Source organism: Siniperca chuatsi, linkage group LG2, assembly GCF_020085105.1.
Source record: "Siniperca chuatsi isolate FFG_IHB_CAS linkage group LG2, ASM2008510v1, whole genome shotgun sequence".
Taxonomy (NCBI): Eukaryota; Metazoa; Chordata; class Actinopteri; order Centrarchiformes; family Sinipercidae; genus Siniperca; species Siniperca chuatsi.
Genome location: NC_058043.1, coordinates 15,707,627 through 15,728,087, shown reverse-complemented (window position 1 = coordinate 15,728,087; position 20,461 = coordinate 15,707,627). Strand labels below are relative to the sequence as shown.

The following is a 20,461-nucleotide window of genomic DNA, read 5'->3' as shown; positions in this document are numbered from 1 at the left end:
GTTTGTTTGCAGAGTGAGATGAGAAGAAAATTAAAGCATCCTGTAAATGGAGAGTGAAAGGCTGTTATTTACTGGATTCTGCGTATACTTTCCACCTTCAAACTCATCAGTAAAGGGTGCATTCACCTGGCCTGGGCTTGTAAATAATATTGTAAATTATATTGTTCGTCCACACAAAGAGGTGGTCAGTTTGCCGCTCTCTGTGCTGGCAGTCCTTATATAAGCAAAGTGTGTTACACAATGGAACATGATACAATATATTCCTTGGGTTATTTGGACCTCATGGTGCCTCATCCTTTGATATTTTCGCCTCTCAGGGAGAAATGTTCTGAACCTCATGTCCACCTCTGTTAGATAAATATATTGTAGCAATACTGCCTTTACTCCTGTGGTATGATGTGGAAACTCTGCTGTTATTTTCACATCCTGCTTTCTCAGAAACATCACAAAAATCAAACATCCATCTGCGGCATGAGAAAGATGAGCCATATCGCGCTTGAATGGGCTTACATAATTCTTTTAAAGAAACTGTAAAATTCATAAAGAACATGGCAAGTTCTGTTTATTGCTTAAGCAGATTTTGGCTGTAGCGTACTATAGTGCGTGAGCAAGCAAGGGGCAGGAGTTCAAGCCAACTGATTCCACTAAATGTAATTTACAATATACAGTGCAATATGTAAGTAATGTAATTCCAATACCACCTGGGATCTAATCAGACAGCAGCAGGAAAGTCTTAACCAGAGTGGAGATTGAGTTCATGTCCTCCCGCTCAGTTTCTGTTCTTTGTCCACATGCTGTCAAACACCACACCTAAAAACCCAGCTGTGCAATAGAATAGAAACAGTATATAGTGTATTCTGATTAAGTATGTAGTGCTGTGCTAAGCATCCGTCTCTGAAAAATAAATAACCGGTGAAGGTTAAAAAGCCCAGATTGTTTAACAACACTGAAATACCTTCAGCTGTTCTGAGGGTATTTGCAGAATCCTCAGACTCTTCTAATCATCTGGATGAAAAATATGTAAATATACGTCCATTTTTGTAAAATGTATTCTTTTGTAAAATTATCTTTTTCAAAGACCGCCGGGTATTTATGTTTCAGAAAACATATGCTTAGCTCTGTGACACAAATGTAATGGTAACACATAAGAGGCACAATCTGGGGCTATGCTGTATTTATTAAATGACAGTGTCATTTCTGAGCTAACTACTGACATCAAAATTTGTTTTGATAGTCAAAAATGTTCGTTTCTAGAAAAGTTGGAAGCTGAGCTTATTGGGGCTAATTTGCGATAGCCTACATTCATGTATTTCAACATGCAAAAATACATTTTACAATACATATATATTTTGTACTTTCACATTATGGAAATATTTCCTGTAAACAGTAACTCAAAAGCAGAATCTTGTTTTTAAACCAAATAAACAAAATAACTGAACAAAAGTGGGAAGTCCCCTAGGTGTCAAGTGTCTTCTCTTCTTCACACTGAGTACAATGAATGAGTGACTGTCAGGTATGAATGTGGGTGTGTGGAATGTGTGATCCGTATCTTTATCCGCTTGTCCTATAACACAGCAGTTGTGGTCTGGGTCAAATCTTGTTTCACAAGTGTGCTTTGCTATCTGGTCATAAGAGTTTCAATGGTTCCTAAAATAACCGTTCAGTCATGACAGCAGAGTCACACAGAGAAAACATGGAGGTGACACTGAGGTGACTAATCCACAGATTCAGCTGATGTGTTGGTTTTATGAATATATGTAAGTATACACTGTGTATATATATGTACAGTTTTAATTTAGAAATAATTCACAAATGAAAGACCAAAACAGAGCTAAAAGAAGAGAGACTATTGGACTTAGATTAGTTAGGTGGACACAAATACAACTCAATAAATGAAAGCTACTGTTGCTCCGTGTCTGCTGGATCTGTAAATAAGCAACTGTTTGCTAACATAACAACTTAAAAGTTGATAATATGTCAGTCTTGTGTTTACAGCTTGTTTCTGCTGTCCTCAAGTGGCTAAAAAAATCAGCTATTGCAGGTTTAAACTGAATCCCACAGAGGCAAAGAGTGGGTACACGGATGATAACCAGGCCTTATATCTATATTGTGTCAGCTTATGGCTGGCCCGACTGGTTTGAAAGGCATTATCATCTGAATACCAGGACCTGCTCAGTTGTCCAGCCGCCATCCCTATCTAGTTGCACGAGTCTTACAAATAGCCAATAATTAGCAACCCCTCTGGTACCAGTGTGTTAGTTAATGTTGGTGTTCTCACAATTATTTCACTTCCACTGTCAAGTCATTAGTTTTGTCTCTGTCTGTTCATTAGATGCAGAGTCCATCACCTTGAAAGATCAGAAGAAAAGTGTCACTGATTCTAAGATCTGTTTTTGTTGTGAGCTGCCACTACTGCGCACATGAAGCAAACTATTCTGCATAGATGACCCTGTTTATGGAGGGTTAAAATAATGTAAATTGTTGAACATTAGTATCCTTAAACTTCATTGAGCTAACATTGCCTCTAGAGGTCACTAGAAGGGCCATTTATCAACTCTAATGAATTTACACTGTCTTCTGCTTAATGGCTTTTTGGTGAACTTGTACTGGACACTTTAAGCTACAGTGATAACATTGTAGATGTGTCCATGTTTTGCTCCACAGTATTTTAGTTTTCAGTATTTTTATTTACATACATTACATCAATGGTGGTCATTGTTTTGTATTTCAGTGTTTGTTTGTTACTATAGTTGTTACATGGTTTTGTGCTGCTTATGTTTCGGTGAACTAAAGACAATTTTCTACACTGCTGGACAATAAAGTTCTATTCTATTCTATTGATGTCTGCATGAGCACAGTTGTTTACAGGTGACATCTGGTCGCATCTGCACCATGACATAACCATCATCAGAATAAATTCATACTTGTCGCCCCCCCATCAAAAAAAAGGAATGTGGACTTTGGTTCAGCTTGCTGCGCAGCTATGCAATTAAAATCAATTAGTAAAGGAGGCAAAGATGACCTCTTCACCTCTATACCAGGTGCCCTGCTATTGTTCTCTCATTAGTGAGCAAGGGGAAGCTCTCCACATTCCAGACTCTTTAACAGGTGCCAAATGACCGTGCTTGGAGCTGCTGGATTAGCTGCAACAGGCAGAGAAAGAGAACCCTGTTTGTTGCGGCAGTTATATATTTCGGACATTCATATCATCAAATGTATTTAGTGTGACCCACACTCGCTCCATAATGATAGCTCTTTGATTTACGCACCATGTTCTCGCGGCGTTGTGTGTAACGCATTGCCAGACTGTCTATAGTGCCTTTATGCGCAATTCCTTGTCTGTTACTGTTCTTGTAGTTCCCTCACCTATACGACGAGACCAAGTGGTGAAACCTACAGCGAACGGCGGGGATATGGAGGTTGCAAAAGAGGCGGACCTAACGCGACCCCCACAGTAGAGCTTCAGAAGATTTTACAATGCCGACCATTTCTCAGAGCGCATTTTGTAGCTGCTGGTTTACGAGGGCGACGGTCCGAATGTGAGTAAATACTCCACGAATGTAGATACAATCACCTTCACACGTAAGGAGAAAGAGATTCATCAGAGATCATCACATTTATTCCCACTCAGCAGAGGAATTAACTCGAAAGCTTCGTGAAAATAACTTTTGGTAAGACTGAACAAATCTGATGTGTCTTTCTTTCAACAGAAAAAATGAACTTGTTTTGCTTGCAGAGATGATGCGGTTGCGTTTGGCGTGATGTTTGTATTCAACTGGTTTTACTGAAAGGTTAAGGCTTGTGAAGTAGTATTTTAAAACATTGGACATGAAGAATCACATAGGGATATTGTAGCCCAGGGGGGAGGAATGAAGACAGATATTATGAATATTTGTAGCCTATATGATCACAGTACTGGGACATATAAGGCTGTGTTTCTTATTTGGGGGGTGATCAACAAGGAAAGAATAGCATGTTTGGTTCTCCTGCAGTGAGCGCCAAGTCCAGATGTCATGACCATGTGCCTCAAGGAGTCAGTGACAGATTGTTGTCCATCTATTGTTCATGCGACTCGGGTTGCATTTTGAATCTTTACATGATGGATCAGCCTGAAAGTTAAAGTCGCCTTGCAAATCATCAGCTGGACGAAGGGCACAGCCAATGTGTTACTCACAAGCAGATATTCCTTTTGGTTGGTGAATGTGTTTCGCAAATGTCTCCTAGTTTCAGGTGATATGTGTGTGATCAAACTTAACCAATCGATATTTTATGACGCCCATTTCTTGGTGGCCTGTGTCATTTAAAAAAAAAACGAGTATGTGAAACATTGTCACTGCAGTTCACTCAACCTACACTTTAATGTGTTTGTGGGATCCAAGCCACATGGCATCGAGTAAACGCAAAGACAATTTCCATTTCCTCAAAACCATATCCGACAGAAACTAATAGTTTGTTCTAAATAATACCAGCGATAACATGTTTAGTCTGCGTCAAGACATGAGTAATATAAAAAGTAGCTTTAACAACCAGTAGCAGCCTTTGAAAGCACTTTGCCTTTGTAGGCCTATTTGGTGGCTAAATATACCCATGTGGAGGAAGTGCGCCCTGTGTGGGAAGTTAAAGCTATCGCTCTGTGCTGACTGAGCCTATTACATGTGATATTGTGTTATTATTGTGCATTGTGTGTGGCTTTGGGTAACAAGAAATGTTTAAGGTTCACGTCTACGCTTTCTTCATGAGTTAGAGACAGTCCTTTTGTGACCTAAATGTTGATGTGGATGTGGGAAATGTGGATTTGCAGTTATGTTTAGCAGTGTTCATGTAACGAATGTGTGCCAGTGATTAATGGACGAATATATAAAACTATTTTTATAATCGACTAATCATTTATGTCGTTTTTCAAGTAAAAATTCCAAACATACCATAGTTTCAGCTTTTCAGCTGTGAGCATTTGCTGATTTTCTTTGTCTTATGAGATAGTAAACTACATTTTGGCCAGCCAAAAAACTAAATTTGAGGATGTAGCCTTGGACTTTAAGAAATTGTTATTTTCATAATTTTATAGACATTTTATTGACCAAAAGATAATCCATTAATCAAGAAAATAATCGAAAGATTAATGAATAATCAAAATAACTTGTTAGTTGCAGCCCTTTTTATTTTTATTTATCAATACAACTTACATTCTTGCACTACTTAGATTATTAATGAAGACTTTACAGGGAACTAGCCCTTTAAATTTCCCCCTCTAGAGTGTTACTCTATGCAAAATATTCTGCAGTTACTCTACGTTTCCACAGTTATGCTAATAAAAATAATAATATGTAAAGTTTAAACATTTTTAATTTTGTCTAACTGATGACCTTTCAGGCTTCGGAATAGGAGGGTTCAGGATGCTGCCGTTTTTTTGGATCGGCATCATGTGTCCTGTTACTGTGCTGAAGGTTGGAAAAGCTTCCAAGCGTGTTGCAGGTTGTTCATTTCAATCTTTGACTTACTTGGAAAGCGGTGGGTGTGGAAATGTGAATATTCCTGTGCAACAACTGTTAATATGATGTGAGACAAGGCACTTAACCCCCGGTTGCTTGAAAGCAGGTGTTGAGTGGTCATCATGGAAAACTGTGGTTGTACTGGTGACAGCATGTAACTTTCAAAGTGTCAGACACACAAAATTTAGACAAAATTTGAAATACCAACCACATTAGGACTGAAAACTTTTAACAGATTCAGAGATACAGATAGACTGTCCAGAGAACTTCTGTGTATTCAAGGTGGTGTGGGTGAGGGGGTATGTTTTTGACTTTGGCCCCTATCTGAACACTAACACCCTATATGGGTTTTCATGCTGGGTTCATCACAGAGGAGAATGAGCAGATAAGCCTGGCTGCGGTCAGTGGCCCCAGCGTGTGCCGTGATCAAAGTGGCTGAGGGTTCGAAGAGGAGCTGGACAGGTGCGTGGTGCATGGAGGCCGATGTTTTATCCATGTAGGAAGCAACCAGCTGAGCTTATCTGTCACACCGAAGAGACCTGTGAATATCTGCGTTTGAGTCAGCCCAAGTGTTAAGTGTCAGACACAGGTTATTATTATCTTTGTCATGGGGCTCATAATCTGTGGGGTTGAACCTGACCATATCATGTGCTGTTTTCTATTTATATTGAAATCATTGGAAAGTCATCGTCCTTTGTTGATATTGTATATTCAAATGGATCAATTGCATATATTCAAGAAGAGAATATAGTTTTTGTGGTCTAATTCACAGAGAGCACTTTTAATAAATTAAATGTTCCGTGTAGAAATTGTCCCAATAAGTTATGTTTTGTTTATCATCTTATGAAAAAGTTCAAACTGAAATTTGTTTATTTTGTGGCTCTCAGTCCATTCAAAAAACATCTTTTATGCTTTGTTGTTTTCTGTAGCTTAATGGGTAGAAAATGGCACTAATATTTTTATATATATACACCATATTTGTTGCCTCTGCAGCAATCAGTGCAAATATATATGTTCTAAAGTTAATATATGCTGCCTGACAAATTCCACAGAGAGCCATATGTTAGTGTATTTGAAGACTCACAGGAAATAAATCACCATATACTTTCCAGGATACAAACTCTAGCATATACTGAATATGAGCAGTTAACCGATATACAGTATATAAACCAGCTTATATAAGCTGATATACAGCTCTCCTAAAATCTCGTCTTGTCTTGAGATTTGAAAGCAAAAACACTCAAGTCTCAAGTTTTGACCTGGGAAAAAGACAGCAACAGGCAGGTAGCGTACTAACCTTAAACCTGCAATAACTGATTTTTTGGCTATTTGGGGGCAACAGCAGTATTATCACCTTTTGCGTTCATATGGTGAACTTGTTAGCTAACAGATACTGATTAACACATCCAGCATATACAGAGCAGCATCAGCATTAATTTGGGGTCGTGTTTGTGTCCACCTGGCGAATATAAGTCCAATATTCACTCTCCTTTTTGCCCTGTTTTGGTCTCCACCAACTCCACTTGCCATTGTTACACTGAATCACATTTTAGCTCAGCTGCTCCTTATAAGCTACTTACTTCCTTATTTTTGGTTACTTTCATGCATGTTGTTTGGTATTTCAAAGAAAAATGTTTTTGTATTTTTTTCTTTTACTTTCTTGTTTTAGCCATCATTCCCATCAGCTATAATATTTTACCCATCATCTTCATTGTTGAAACTGCAGACACCAGCGCATATTGGCCGTATCAACCGTTTACACCAATTTACACGTCCAATTAAATTCAGTAAACCTGTTATTTGGAAGTGGAAGCAAAAGTGAAAGGGGATGGACAAAATAACTGGAACACCTCACAAAATACTGCAGTCCAGTTGAATTACCAGTCTGCCGATGCAGTGTCAAAAAATTTGCATTACAAGGTTCACAAAGGCATGATTTATTGCAGGCTCACTGCATTAGATTGCACTACATTGTACAGGTGTTCCTGTGTTTGTGTCCACCTCTTCTATTCCAACCAAGACCGAGGATGTGTCAGTTGTCACCCTCATAACAAGCATCCATAGTGCTTATTGTTGCCTGAGCATTAAACTAATGGCCCAATGGATCTGTACCATCTTTTAACATGATCAAATCATGCAGCAAAAGGTTCTGGACCTCCTACAGCTGAAGCCACCTCTGCAGCATTTGAGGACATGCTCATGCTCAGCGAGTCATTACTTTCTAAAATATGTTTGGGAACTTCTACACATTGGTCATTCCCTAAGTTGAGGAAAAAATATTTGATGCACTTGCTTCTGTTATTGTTTTATGAAAGGCAATTGTAGCGGTCCAGCTGACACCACACTTGCATGTTACCTAGATTAATAATAACATAGGCGGATTGCCGTACTGTTTGATGTCATTTAAATCATCATTTAAATGACAGCTGAGTTTAATATTCTCAGCTAAATCCTTGCGTAAACACATATTGTATTGGCTGCTTGTAAAACAGCGTAATAAATTATATCTTAGCTCCTTGTTTGCACCCTAGTAGTGCTGCTTCCTTTTACGATCCCTTTAACGATTCAGTCAGTCTGTGTTCGAGAAGGAGTCCGAAGAATGCGGTGAGAGGAGACAGCCTGCAGATAAATCCACATTGAAATCATTCCATGAAGAATTTAGTGGGCTGAGATTATATTTTATGAAACGTTCTGTTGACTTTCATTCAATGAGATACCACCTGTTTGTGATGTGCCCTCTTCTCTATCCCACATAACATTTGTTCACGGCTGCAGTGACCAAATGGTTCTGATGCCACCTAAAGCCACAGTAAATGCAGCTCAACCACATGTCAAAGATGCTGTATACTGTACTATAAAAGTGCCATTGCTCTTCCAAATGAGACACCAAACACATTCTGTGATTTGACAGATTTTATATTTGATTCACAGAATAATGGTGCCACACAGCTTTGACTGCTGAGTTGTTTAAAGAAACAGTCTTTATTTTGTATTATTGTTATACAATAACATGATTAAAAAAGGCAAACAGTAGTCAAAACTCTAAAGTAATACTAAAACACTCTTTGTTCCTGCCGCTTTCAGAACATCTTGTGACATACCAACCTGTCTCAACAGACAGATATGTAAAATCTGAAGGAGGATACATTAGACTTTGGTTTCTGATAAATGTTTGTGTTCAAAAGTCAGGGGAAACTTTGCTCACCTGCAAAGCATTTACAACATAAAGCTTTGATATGTAATATTCATTAACGGTGGTAATGAGGCATACAGATTAAACTGAATTGTGTTGCATTTGTGAAACTAATTCCTCTGGCTCAAGAGCTGACTAGTGATATAATTTAATCATTAGTGTGTGTGTTCTGTCATGCATCACACTGCTTGGATACCTAGGAGGTGATGCACAACGCTAATGTCCTTGTTAGCATGAATGTCACCTAGAGTTTTGTTTAATCTACTACACTTCTAATATATCTTGCAGTTGTGCTTTGTTGACCATATAGGATGTGAAGAATCCCCTTTAAAGTTTTTGCACATTTTTCACTTCACAATTTTTGGTGAATGTTGATTATCTAGTCAGGCTCAGGCAAGGCTGAAACTATTAGTTGACCATTAAACCTACTTCATAATATTGGCATATGGGAGGGTTTGACCTGTATCTCTGTTCAAATATTTGATACAGTATCACTGCTGTTGAAATGTAATTTTTTATGGTATAGTTTGTGTACTGAGTTGCAAATTAAAGAGTAATCCTTGAAATGAATTCCTTCTTATTATAGACTGCACATCCACTGGCAATAGAAAAAAATAATCAGTGCCCAAGAATTTTGTTAATTTAAACTATTAAAAGTTGTTGGAGCATTTAATTTAATCATGAGAAATTTACCAAAATAAAAGCAATCCCTTTAGCCCGCTTTGCCGCAGAGTAGAATATGTGATTCAGGTGCTGGCCGATATCGCAGGACATGAGCATGTGTTCCTCTGTCCCCAGCAGGCACGTGGCTGAGATGAGCTGGTGCTGCCAGGCGCTGTTGGCTGAACCCTGTGCCTGTTCCTGATACACCACCACATGGGCATCTCCTCATCTACATGTGCTCGCCCACTGCCCCCCACTTGTCCCGTGCCTGCCCTGTTTTATGTCCAACTGAAACAAGAAGAGATAGGAAGTAATTGTGGAGAATGCTGCTATTTTTTAAATTATAAATATTTGTTTTTATAAATAGCCATTCTTTCACATTAACATTGACGGAAATATCAAACAGCTAATCATTATTCACCCTCCCCCACATGTTCAAACATTTCCAATGTCACGTAAGTCCAATAACTCAGAATGGGACTTTTCACTCTCGTTACATAACAGAACTCACTCTGGGCTGCAGTAGAGTGTAAGGTGACCCTCCTTACATTACAGTAGAAGAGGATATGTTCATAGGGCATTTTCTCAGATGGACAGGGATCAGTATTCAGTATCAGTAAAGAGTTGAATTTTCTTAGCACATAGTAGTTTATTTCATGCGTTTTAGAGATATAGAAACAGCATGTTACTTACCAAAAAAGTATACTTACAGTCAAGTTACCAAAAAGTTGATGCTCTTTTGAACATGAACACGTGAACTTTTTCATGGCTTCGCATATTCTACCCTCTTGATCATTTGACGTCAGCAGGAGAGTCACAAAGACGTGGGCAGAGAGATAGAACAGAACAAGCAACATCAAGTATTATTTTTATCCATAACCTTTGCAGCTCTTGCCACTCCCACAAACAATCAATTAATGTCCCTTCCTTCGAACCAGTTTGTACCAAGTATCTGGGTTGTTATTGTTTAACTGGTGTGAAAAAGTCATAGGCATTTAGTCAGACCTTGAGCATCATACCAACTCCCAGTCTTCATCTGAAATATCAATATTTATAATGTTGCATTAAGCATGTCTTTTTTATTTTAAATTATAGTTATAGTTAATTATAGTTAAATTACACAAATAGGATATACTCAAGATGACCAGCTTTGACGATCTGCAAACAGTATTCCTAGAAAAAAAACTGTTTCAGTACCTTCACATAAGGAATTATAAACTAGCAGCACAACAATCACTTCATAAACCACATCTGTCGAGTCTCTAACAAGCTGTCTTCTTGAAGGACATGTTTATAGACACATATATGGCTAAACTGTCCAGCCTGCCATTTGCTCACTAGATATCACTAGATAAAATTACACCACAGAAATAGTACCAGCAATGTGCCTGTTGAAAGAACTCAGTTTGCATACAGCTACCTGATCTCAGACTTGAGATCACTCACATGGTAGTTGGCCTGGATTTACCATTGGTTGTTGCACCTTAATACTTTTACTGAGAACTACAACAGTTTTATGTGGGCTGACAGGTCTTTATGACATTCCTTAAAAGCCCAGAGAACACCTGGTAATGCTTTATTTTATGGTTCTGTTATTTGGTATTAATAAGGAAATTAGGAATTTCCTTGAAAGAAAAGCTGAATTTCAACCCAAGTATAATTCATTCATTATCAGTTCATTATTGGAAACTTATTTCTCCATATTTGTTTGCTTGCGTGTAGACAAATTTCACATATTTAGCTGACCTCCTGTGCACTGACTGATTCTCTGGCTTATGCTAGCAATTGATTGGATTTAATTCATTGGAAGTCTATTAAAGGAGTATTGTCTCTGTTTTCCATATAATGTCTAACAAATTACATATTTCTTTCCAGGAAGCTTCATTGAAATTATTTGAAAATTATTCAGAAAATTAAAGACCCTTAGACCTTTTATGTGGTGATTTTAGAATAGTATAGATACTCAGAAGACCTTCACAAAATTTTTATTTGAAATATAAGAAAAATATTTGACCTGTTCTGACTGAGAGTAGCGAGCAAACAAGTCAAATAGAAACATCCATTTGCAAAGGAAAAGCAGACCCTGCATAAAGTTTACATACAGTTTTATCAGCAAAAGAAGAAGGCTTTGAGTGTGATTTAGCTTTTCAAACTGTTCAAAGGCAATTTTTAAAAAAATCATTTTTCAGGGTTGGATTTAGGTTTTTCCTTTGATTTCCTGTGCTAAATACATATGTATCACAGCTTTTACTTCCTCTGTCTGTCTTTAAGGACCCCTGCCTTGACAAAACTGAGGTATTTCTCACTGGCTCATAAAATTTAGGCTATATAAAGTATAAAAAGACCCCGAAAATATCAACTTCACTGATACCACGCAATGAAAACAAATATCACGCCAGGAACAATTTAACTTGTATTAGCAAACATTCACCACCATTGACAGAAATGAAATGTAACAGTCTCCGATATGACACATATGTATGAGACACAAACATCATGAGACTCCATAAAGAGACTCCAACTGTATTTACTGTAAATGGAGTGGCCCCATGCTCATCTGCTGTTTTCTGGTTGTTCAGGAACAAAATAAAAACAGCGATTGGATTCTCCTGTGGACCAGTGCCACAACAGACACATGAGTAAAATTAATGTTATTCTCTGCAATTCACAGGGGAAGAGTTGAACAGTTTCTTGATGTGATGAGCTTCATTTTAAAATGACATACGCATCACATTTTTTGCTCTCAGCTTCTCTGGAAATGATCATTATCAAAGCCTGGTGTTGCAACAGAAAGTATTGACATTAGGGGCTTTTATGTTTGTGGCTACGTTAAGGGACATGTTAACTTTGGGCAAATAAAATGACTCACTAGATAACGCAATGGAAGGTCTTGTTGAAGTAAGATGATTTTTTTAGGTTTAAATAAGATTGGTGTCCATAGTTTGATTTGAACAGTTTGGTTTGATAATTGTGTTTAGTGTGTTATTTTATTTGTAGCTGCAGTGGCATGGTATCAATGGCCCTTTTTAACTGTACAGTATGAATAGCAGTAACAGTGATCTTCTGGCTGAGAGGACACTGTGAACACAACTGAGGTGCTGTACGGAAGCAGATAACAACACACTATTGTCTCTCTGATTTCACACTGTGAAATAGAGAAGAGGATTCATTTGTGTCACTGAGGTCATGGGAGGCAATGGCAGGTTATTAATAGTTCTTAATTAATAATATAATAATAATGTGAATCTAAATGTGAGTAATGTGAATTTTCCCAATGATATCTTATCTTAATAGTTTGCCTGTGATATACCTCCTTTCTCCTCACACCACAGTTACAGAAAACCCCATGCTCATTAAGGAAAAATACTGTTGAAATGTATAATTATAGTACTAAAATAATAACTGTTTTGCAAAGCGCTTTCTCAGTAATTTGAAGCCTGTTGTTGTGAGTGATTTAGCATTTTGTTTGATGACATTGTGCTTATATTCGATCCTGTGTCCTTGCGTGGGATCTGAGCAGTAGTACTGAGAAGCTGCAGGCTGGTGACATCAACTATGCTAAAGACAAAAGCAAACAAAAGTTTAAAAAAACTCAAATAGACCTTGACCTTTGACCGTGTGATCTGGACCTGTTTGCTTTGCACTGTACTGAAGTTCTGGAAAAGCACAAAAATGTATCCTGTTTTCCAGTGTTTAATCTCAGCCTGTGATCATTTACAGCTATGTAGCATTCATGTTGGTGTATGTATTGCATAAGTTTCAGTGCACAAATTCAGTGAGTGAGTGAATGAGGTCAGGTCTTGGGATTTGGAAGTCACTGTGTCAACAGTAGAGCTGAGTCATCGCTACAGTTTACAGAAACTTGCAATGTCAGTACATAAACGCTACGAAATCAACTATTTCTGCTTGAGTTTATAGACTATAATACTACTCTTTGAAACTGAAAATTAATTGTAAATTATTACAATTAGGCAAAACAATATAAAGGCAATTACAGTCAACAAAATTGCTGCTTTTGCTGCATCATGTATAAAGCAATACACCAAAGAGGTGTAGGCTGAACCTACTGATTATTGTGCCTATCCTTTTTACAATACATCATTTCTTTGCCGCCAAAAGTCATAGTGAACCGAAGTTATTATATCCCTACCATACTATTAGAAACTGAAATACAGACATTGCTATGTATTATTTATTAAGAGCTTAACACTCAAAAACTCAACTAATATGCCACATTAGTGCTTTGTAGGTGTGATTTGAACAACTTCTATTGACATTGGTGTGGAAACATAAGCAAACAACCCCACAGAATATTGATAGATACTGATTGGTTCACGGAAATTCGTGACATCAGCTTTTTCCAATCCACGTCAACCCTGTGTGAAAAGCAGAGACAATACAAAAAATACAAAAATCTTTTATGTAAATAAAACAAAACTGTTTGAACTCTGGCAGAAGTGTTTAAATAGAACACCGTCGACCACAGTGAGACGCTGACTGAGAAAACATGTTTGCAGGGCGTTTAAACATTCAAAGTGTGCTGCACATTATCAATGATGTTTGCAGTTAGTTCATGGAAAAATGTATCATAAACAAACAAACCCACAGACCTGTATGTGATTTGTGTACTTTCTCCCTCTGCCCAAGGTATTCAAGATATTGAGTGACGTTAAAGGATTGACTTCATTGAACACATACAAGCCAAAAAGAATTACAACTTGGATGATGGAACCTGCTCAGTCAGAGATGAACATCTTATCCAACGGGAAAAGTCATGACCTCGGAGATGACGTGGGTGTGCCGATGAAGATGTTGCTAGAGGAGGATCAGTGAGTATCCTCCCTTTATTTTAAACACAGACGAATGACTGCCCTTTGTCGCTTACATACTGGTAATGCCATTTTAACACAGCATGTGTCAAGCACTTTTTATACTGAGTCCTTTTGTCTTTCTGTATTAGTTATACTTGTGCGCAAACCACATCCTGGATTATTTAAAGTAAATAAACTCTTAAGTTAGCTAAAAAAGCTAAAAACAGACTTTTTGACTGTTAGATTTACCTTTGTCCACATGATGAAGAGTTTCCTATTAATAATTACCAGCATTACGGATGTGGTGAGCGACATATGTCAGTATGACTGACTTCCTGCATAATCTTTGCTTTTTTAAAATGCATGTTTACCTTGTTTTTTGCCTGCCGGGTGGATCCTTATACAGAAATGGCACTCAAACAGTCAGGTATGTCTGTGAAGATTTGTATGTAGGATTTTTCAACTGCATATTTGTTTTCATGCATATAATAATTAAAAAAATTAAAAAATTAAGATTTTAACTACTGTCTACACCAGATATGTGCATAGTTTTCGGAGGTATATAGAGAGACCATCAATTAACAGTCAGAAATTTGCCCCCTAGATTTGATGATCCTGATGGAGGACTGGAGAATGAGGAATTTTTGCCCACTGCAGATGGAAAGAAACCTACACGATTCACAGATGTAAGTGTAAAAGCCCAAGTTTACAGACACAAATCAACAGAGCATTATGTTTTTTGTTGAAATAAATTGGAGATTTATTGTATGTCCCCCCACCCCATCCCCTTCCCCAGTTTGAAGGAAAGACCTCTTTTGGCATGTCTGTCTTCAACCTTGGTAATGCTATTATGGGCAGTGGAATCCTGGGGTTGGCCTATGCCATGGCCAACACTGGCATACTCCTCTTCTTGTGAGTAAATAAGTATATTTATCAGTTGGTGGCCATTTGCAAAAAAAAAAGCTAGAATCTACCCACTTCAAACACAGACAAAATCACTTATGTTAATGGGTGCAGTGCTGAATTGTTGTCAGTTTCATAACATATTGATGTGTTTCTGTGGTCATGTACCTACAGCTGTACTACTCCACTGAAGCGTGGAGTCTGTTAAATGGTTGAATGCACTTGAAAGCACTATGGCATCCTGAGACTCTCTAATGTACTTTCTGAGGAATTACAGCTAAGGAGTGGGCTGCTTTGGTGGTAAAATTAAGGGCCAGGGTGGTGCTGGTTACTTATAGGAGTGATTTAGTATTTGTTATGGCATCTTGTAACATATCAGGTCCCATGTCATTTAATCAAAATAATCCCATGCCCACCTCTGATCATACCCTTTTTCTCAGGATCCTGTCTCCGCCCGTGTTGCTATGTACAGACCCCAGAAAGGCCATAGCCTGGAATAACCAAACCTCCAGACCCTGTGTGAGGCATCTGGATTGCTCGTTACTTCCTGCTGCTCCTTGCAGAATGCTGCTGTCAGAACATGACCCTGGTTGTCTTGACCATATAGTCTGTGTTTGTGTAACTGCAGAGATCAAGTAGCAAGACTGGAATAGAGAGTGGCCTCAGCATTAGCCTCAACTGTGGAAATAGGAAGTCAGTTCAATGCTAGAACTATCAAAGAGTAGCTCCTCTGAAGGAGGCTGCAGGCCATTTCCTATGAAATTCCTGTTAGTAATTGGGTTAGTGGTATTATAACTATATGTAGATGGTGACTGGTTTGATGTAACTGGATCATTGCTACGTAGCAGTAGGTGCAAGAGACATTTCAGTTTCATTTACAAGTTTTCAAAGCAACCTGTCTTCAATATCATAACAACTGTGAAGGACCAGGGTACGCATAAAAACTTGGAAAGCAAGTAAAGGTGGAACAATAAGGGTTTTATTCACCCAAAGTATTTACAAAAACCTAACATGGGCAACAAAACCAGGCAAAAGTGATACAAAAAAGATAACTATATATAAACTTAACAGAACTGCTCTGGAGTTCAAACATAGCACAACTAAACAGAACTTAGTTAAAACCTAGTGAGTGTTCCTCTAACCAAGATACACTGTCTTCCTCTCCTACTGCAGGATTATATATAGTCTATGCTGGCCAGTCCATAGTTAATTGCAGGGGAGAGAAGACATTCCTAAGGGGTGCCATAGATGGAGTGGCTCCTGAGAACACCCCTCTGGCTGTGGCTGAATGGCACAGTCCAATTATCCAACCCTATCTACTTGATAGCAGCAGCTCAGTCTTTTGCCAGGTTGTCTGGAGGATGGTCAGCTACAAGACACTGACAGGAAAGTTAACACTTTATGTTTACACCTAATTTAATTGAACTAAATTGCGTGTGCTGAATCCAGAAAAATAAAGTGGCCTTAAAAAAGTGTCTTTCTGATGTTAAACAAAAGAACTGACTGATGGTGCAGTTCATGGTTGCAGCTGCCACAACAACTTATTTCAAACGTACAATAAACAGCACTTGCATATTATAAGTTAACCAAAAAAATTAATTGGTAAACTGCTTGTATCTAAGGCCAACGCACAGGAACGCATACTCACATAGACTTGTGAGTTTGGATGAGTCATCAGATGAAAGTACATAATCCTCCAGCATGATTAACAGCATGACTTAATGGTGATGATGTAATTAATGAAGAAAATACCATTCATACCATACACCATTTTATTATAATTCTTCTAAAAGCCCAGTTCAGCATATACTGAACATTCTGAGGCATATTCACATTGGACTGTAGTTAAATGTTTGTAATTAGGAGTTAATACCAAACAGACCTCAAACTTAATAAAACTCTTTGCAGACAGTTGTGCATTTGGAGTGGAGGTTTCCCTGTTGATGATAATGTGTCTCCCCAACATGCTTGGGTTGATTTGTTGTTTAGCTGTTGCAAAGATTTAAGACTACCAAAATCTTATAGTGTAGGCAGTTTTACTTTTATATAAAAATGATCAACCAACATTTATTTTTTTAATACCCAACTGTTTCAACTTTAGGATGTAGCATCACTCTAAATGGAAAAATTGGCAGACTTGGCAAATAAACATGATTATTATTGAGATAGACAAGTACACCATCAGTACTAAAATATTATAGGTTACAGTTGTGTTTATTTGCATCTTCACTTCTTATTTTCTATTTTACATTATAACCTTTTGTCATTATACATTATTTTTCTTGCTTTTAGTCTGTTTTAAACAAAAATCTGCTTTTTAAAATCTGTTTAATCCCTGATTTCTATAGGAAAATAGACATGCGGCTCTTTTAACTGTAACAGGTTAGAAACATTTAAAAAGCTTAATTCCCAGAAAGCAAACACAAGAGCTTTCTAGGCACATGAGCCTAATTATATATTATTTCAAGTGCAACGCTCTTGTGGGCTTCATATCTCTACATAAGCACTTCATTAAAAGTGAAATAAGACTATAAATAAATCGAGCATTGATACAAGCTTCCTAGTACACTGCATTGCATGTATTAAAAAATGTACCCTATAGTCACTAATGTTTTTCATTACAACATGTTCATACATCTTTACACGTATAAAAGTTAATACATATAAATGTTTGGTCCTTGTTGCCTCAGTGGCACCTCTTTGTACTACTAACTTTATTTCCCTCATTGTGGTTCTGGTGGAGATTATAGCCTGTAGTGTCAAGAGAACCCTTGATCCTCCAGCTGAGATACAAATAGACATGCTCATTCCTCAACAACATATTTCCAGTGAGACACAGAAATAGAGCAGGCATGAAAAGCCTGGTGCCTCGCTGAATATTTCACCAGAGCATCAGGATCCAGACGAGGGTATTGCTTCATTTAGATAAGGCATCACACCACATGTGACATTTTCAATAGATACAAAGCAGACCTGTAAAATAAATGCTTGTTTGTGAGTTGAGGGAGGTTGGACAGTTTGCACGGCCGTTGTAACGCTGCCAATGACTTTTCAGTGGAATTTGAGGGCTCGGCCTCCATCCCTCTGCTTAAAGACTTGGGCCAGAGGGAGAAATACAAGAAATACATAAGTGTACAGAAATGCTGGGAAAAGGTCTGAGAAAGGTGATGGATTCGGGACCTCTGACCCATTAGGAATGCTGACCTGAGAGGCCTGTGCTGACGTGGTCAGGGTTCTGTGCCTCTGTAGGAGGACCACTGCAGGTCTTAGAAACAAAATGGTTGTGGGGAATATTGTTTTCATCCATGTGTAGGCCGGTTATCAATGAGTACATTTATATTCTATTATAAAAAGACTTACTATTTCAAGAATGCCTCGTATTGTTTGTTTGTTGTATGTGTTTCAACTGTTGGTATAGTGTCGCAATAATGTAATAGGTTTTGCCCCTCATTAATACATAATATCAAATCAAACAATAAATTGCGCAGATACGTTTTATCATATTGGTGCTAACATCTAAGAACATGCACAATACGTCACGACTTAATGCAGATGGATCGAATTTGGTGTAATAGAAGGTTGACATATATAAAGGTATAACGTACAAGTATATGACTTCCCCTTCTGTATTGTGTCACAGGTTTCTTCTGACTGCAGTAGCAGCCTTGTCATCTTACTCCATTCATCTGCTGCTCAAATCCTCTGGCATTGTGGGTAAGCCTTGTGTCACGTCTCGGCCTTTTGTAAGGAAATAGTTTAGCTATATATTATAGTGTACAGTTATGTTATCAAAATTATATGCAGACTTGAAAGTCCAACAGTTCTGCTACTTCTGGATACCAGATTAAACCAAAGTTACGAAGAAATCTGATCCAGTTAAACATTTAGTCAAAATAAGAAACCATTGCTCGCCTTCTAGCAAATGAATCTAAATTAGATTCGATTCAACTTTATTGTCATTACACATGTACAAGTACAAGGCAACAAAATGCAGTTTAGGTCTAACCAGAAGTGCAATAAGCAAGTGCAGGATAGAGCAATATTATGAAAATATTTTACAAGTGGTACTATGGACATTATATACAGATGGCATTACTATAAACAGAAGTATACTGATGGATATGTACAATAATGAATTGGACTGGGCAGAACAGTAGTGCAATGAATATTAAGTAGTGCAAATTATGGACAGAAATAACAGTGCAGTAGATGAGTTATTGCAGTATTTAGTACATAGTACTGGAGTGCAAATGATGCAGTATATGTATAAATAAATAGTCCGGTAGTGCAAATGAACATGTGGTACATGTAGCAAAACAATTTAGCAGCAGCAAAAACAATATAGCAGCATTTAAAGTTAAGGTATATGAGGGGACAGTGGAATCACCGGGGGGCAGAGTTCAGTAGGAAGACAGCTCTGGGAAAAAAGCTGTTTCTTAGTCTGCTGGTCCTTGTCTGGAGCTACCTGAGGCACCTGCTGGAAGGCAGGGGAAAGAACAGTCTCTAGGACAGTTGGTTCTTCTGCAGTATCCTCAGGAAGAAGAGGCGCTGGTGAGCCTTCTTGACCAGGCAGGAGGTGTTGGTGGTCCAGGACAGGTTCTCCAAAATATGGGTCCCCAGGAACTTGAAGCTGGAGACACGCTCAACAGCCATTCCGTTAATGTGGATTGGGTCATGTGTGCCTCCTCTCTCCTTCTTGAAGTCCACGATGAGCTCCTTTGTCTTGGAGGTGTTAAGGAGCAAGTTATTGTCAGAGCACCATGTGGCCAGGTGCCGGACCTCCTCCCTGTAGGCAGTCTCATCGTTGTTGCTGATGAGACCAATCACCGTAGTATTGTCTGCAAACTTGATGATGGCATTAGATCCATGTACAGGCCATCAGTTGAGTGTGAATAGGGAGTAGAAGAAGGGGCTCAGCACACAGCCCTGTGGTACGCCAGTGTTGAGTGTGATGGTGGCGGAGCAGTTATGGCCTGACCTAACAAGCTGAGGTCTGTTTGTCAGGAAGTCCATAATCTAATTGCAAATGGAGGTGTTAATGCCCAGGTTTCCAAGTTTGGATTAACTTGGAAGGGATGACAGTGTTGAATGTAGAGCTGAAGTCAACAAACAGCATTCGTGCTTAAGTGTTCTTATTGTCAAAGTGTGTGAGTACAGAGTGGAGTGCCATGGAGACTCCATCTTCTGTGCTTCTGTTGCTGTGGAAGGCAAACTGGTATGGGTCCAGTGTTGATGGGAGGAAATCCTTTAGGTGTGCCAGGACCAGCCGCTCAAAGCACTTCATAACAATGGGTGTGAGTGCTATAGGGCAGTAGTCGTTCAGGCACGTTGGACTAGAGTGTTTCGGCACTGACAAAATGGAGGTGGATTTAAAATTACAAATGGTTCTTTACCCACCAATC

The 20,461-nt window shown here is 38.4% G+C and overlaps 1 protein-coding gene across 9 annotated transcripts in view; it reads left to right on the top strand.

Moving 5' to 3' along the window:
- Positions 1-3,198: 3,198 nt before the first annotated feature.
- The window catches only part of slc38a3b (solute carrier family 38 member 3b), a 30,046-nt gene continuing 12,783 nt past the window's right edge, over positions 3,199-20,461 (top strand). Inside the window, exons 1-9 of one of the 9 annotated variants that reach the window (XM_044211027.1) lie at positions 3,200-3,671; positions 5,371-5,472; positions 5,861-5,951; positions 9,484-9,655; positions 13,993-14,174; positions 14,563-14,583; positions 14,761-14,842; positions 14,953-15,068; positions 18,700-18,773. In XM_044211027.1, coding sequence (XP_044066962.1) covers positions 14,068-14,174; positions 14,563-14,583; positions 14,761-14,842; positions 14,953-15,068; positions 18,700-18,773 — 400 coding nt within the window. In that variant the 5' untranslated portion in view covers positions 3,200-3,671; positions 5,371-5,472; positions 5,861-5,951; positions 9,484-9,655; positions 13,993-14,067. Of the gene's footprint in view, positions 3,672-5,370; positions 5,473-5,849; positions 5,952-9,480; positions 9,656-13,992; positions 14,175-14,562; positions 14,584-14,760; positions 14,843-14,952; positions 15,069-18,699; positions 18,774-20,461 lie in introns of those variants that run through there. The other 8 variants (XM_044211051.1, XM_044211041.1, XM_044211022.1 and 5 more) reach the window with 8 other exon arrangements.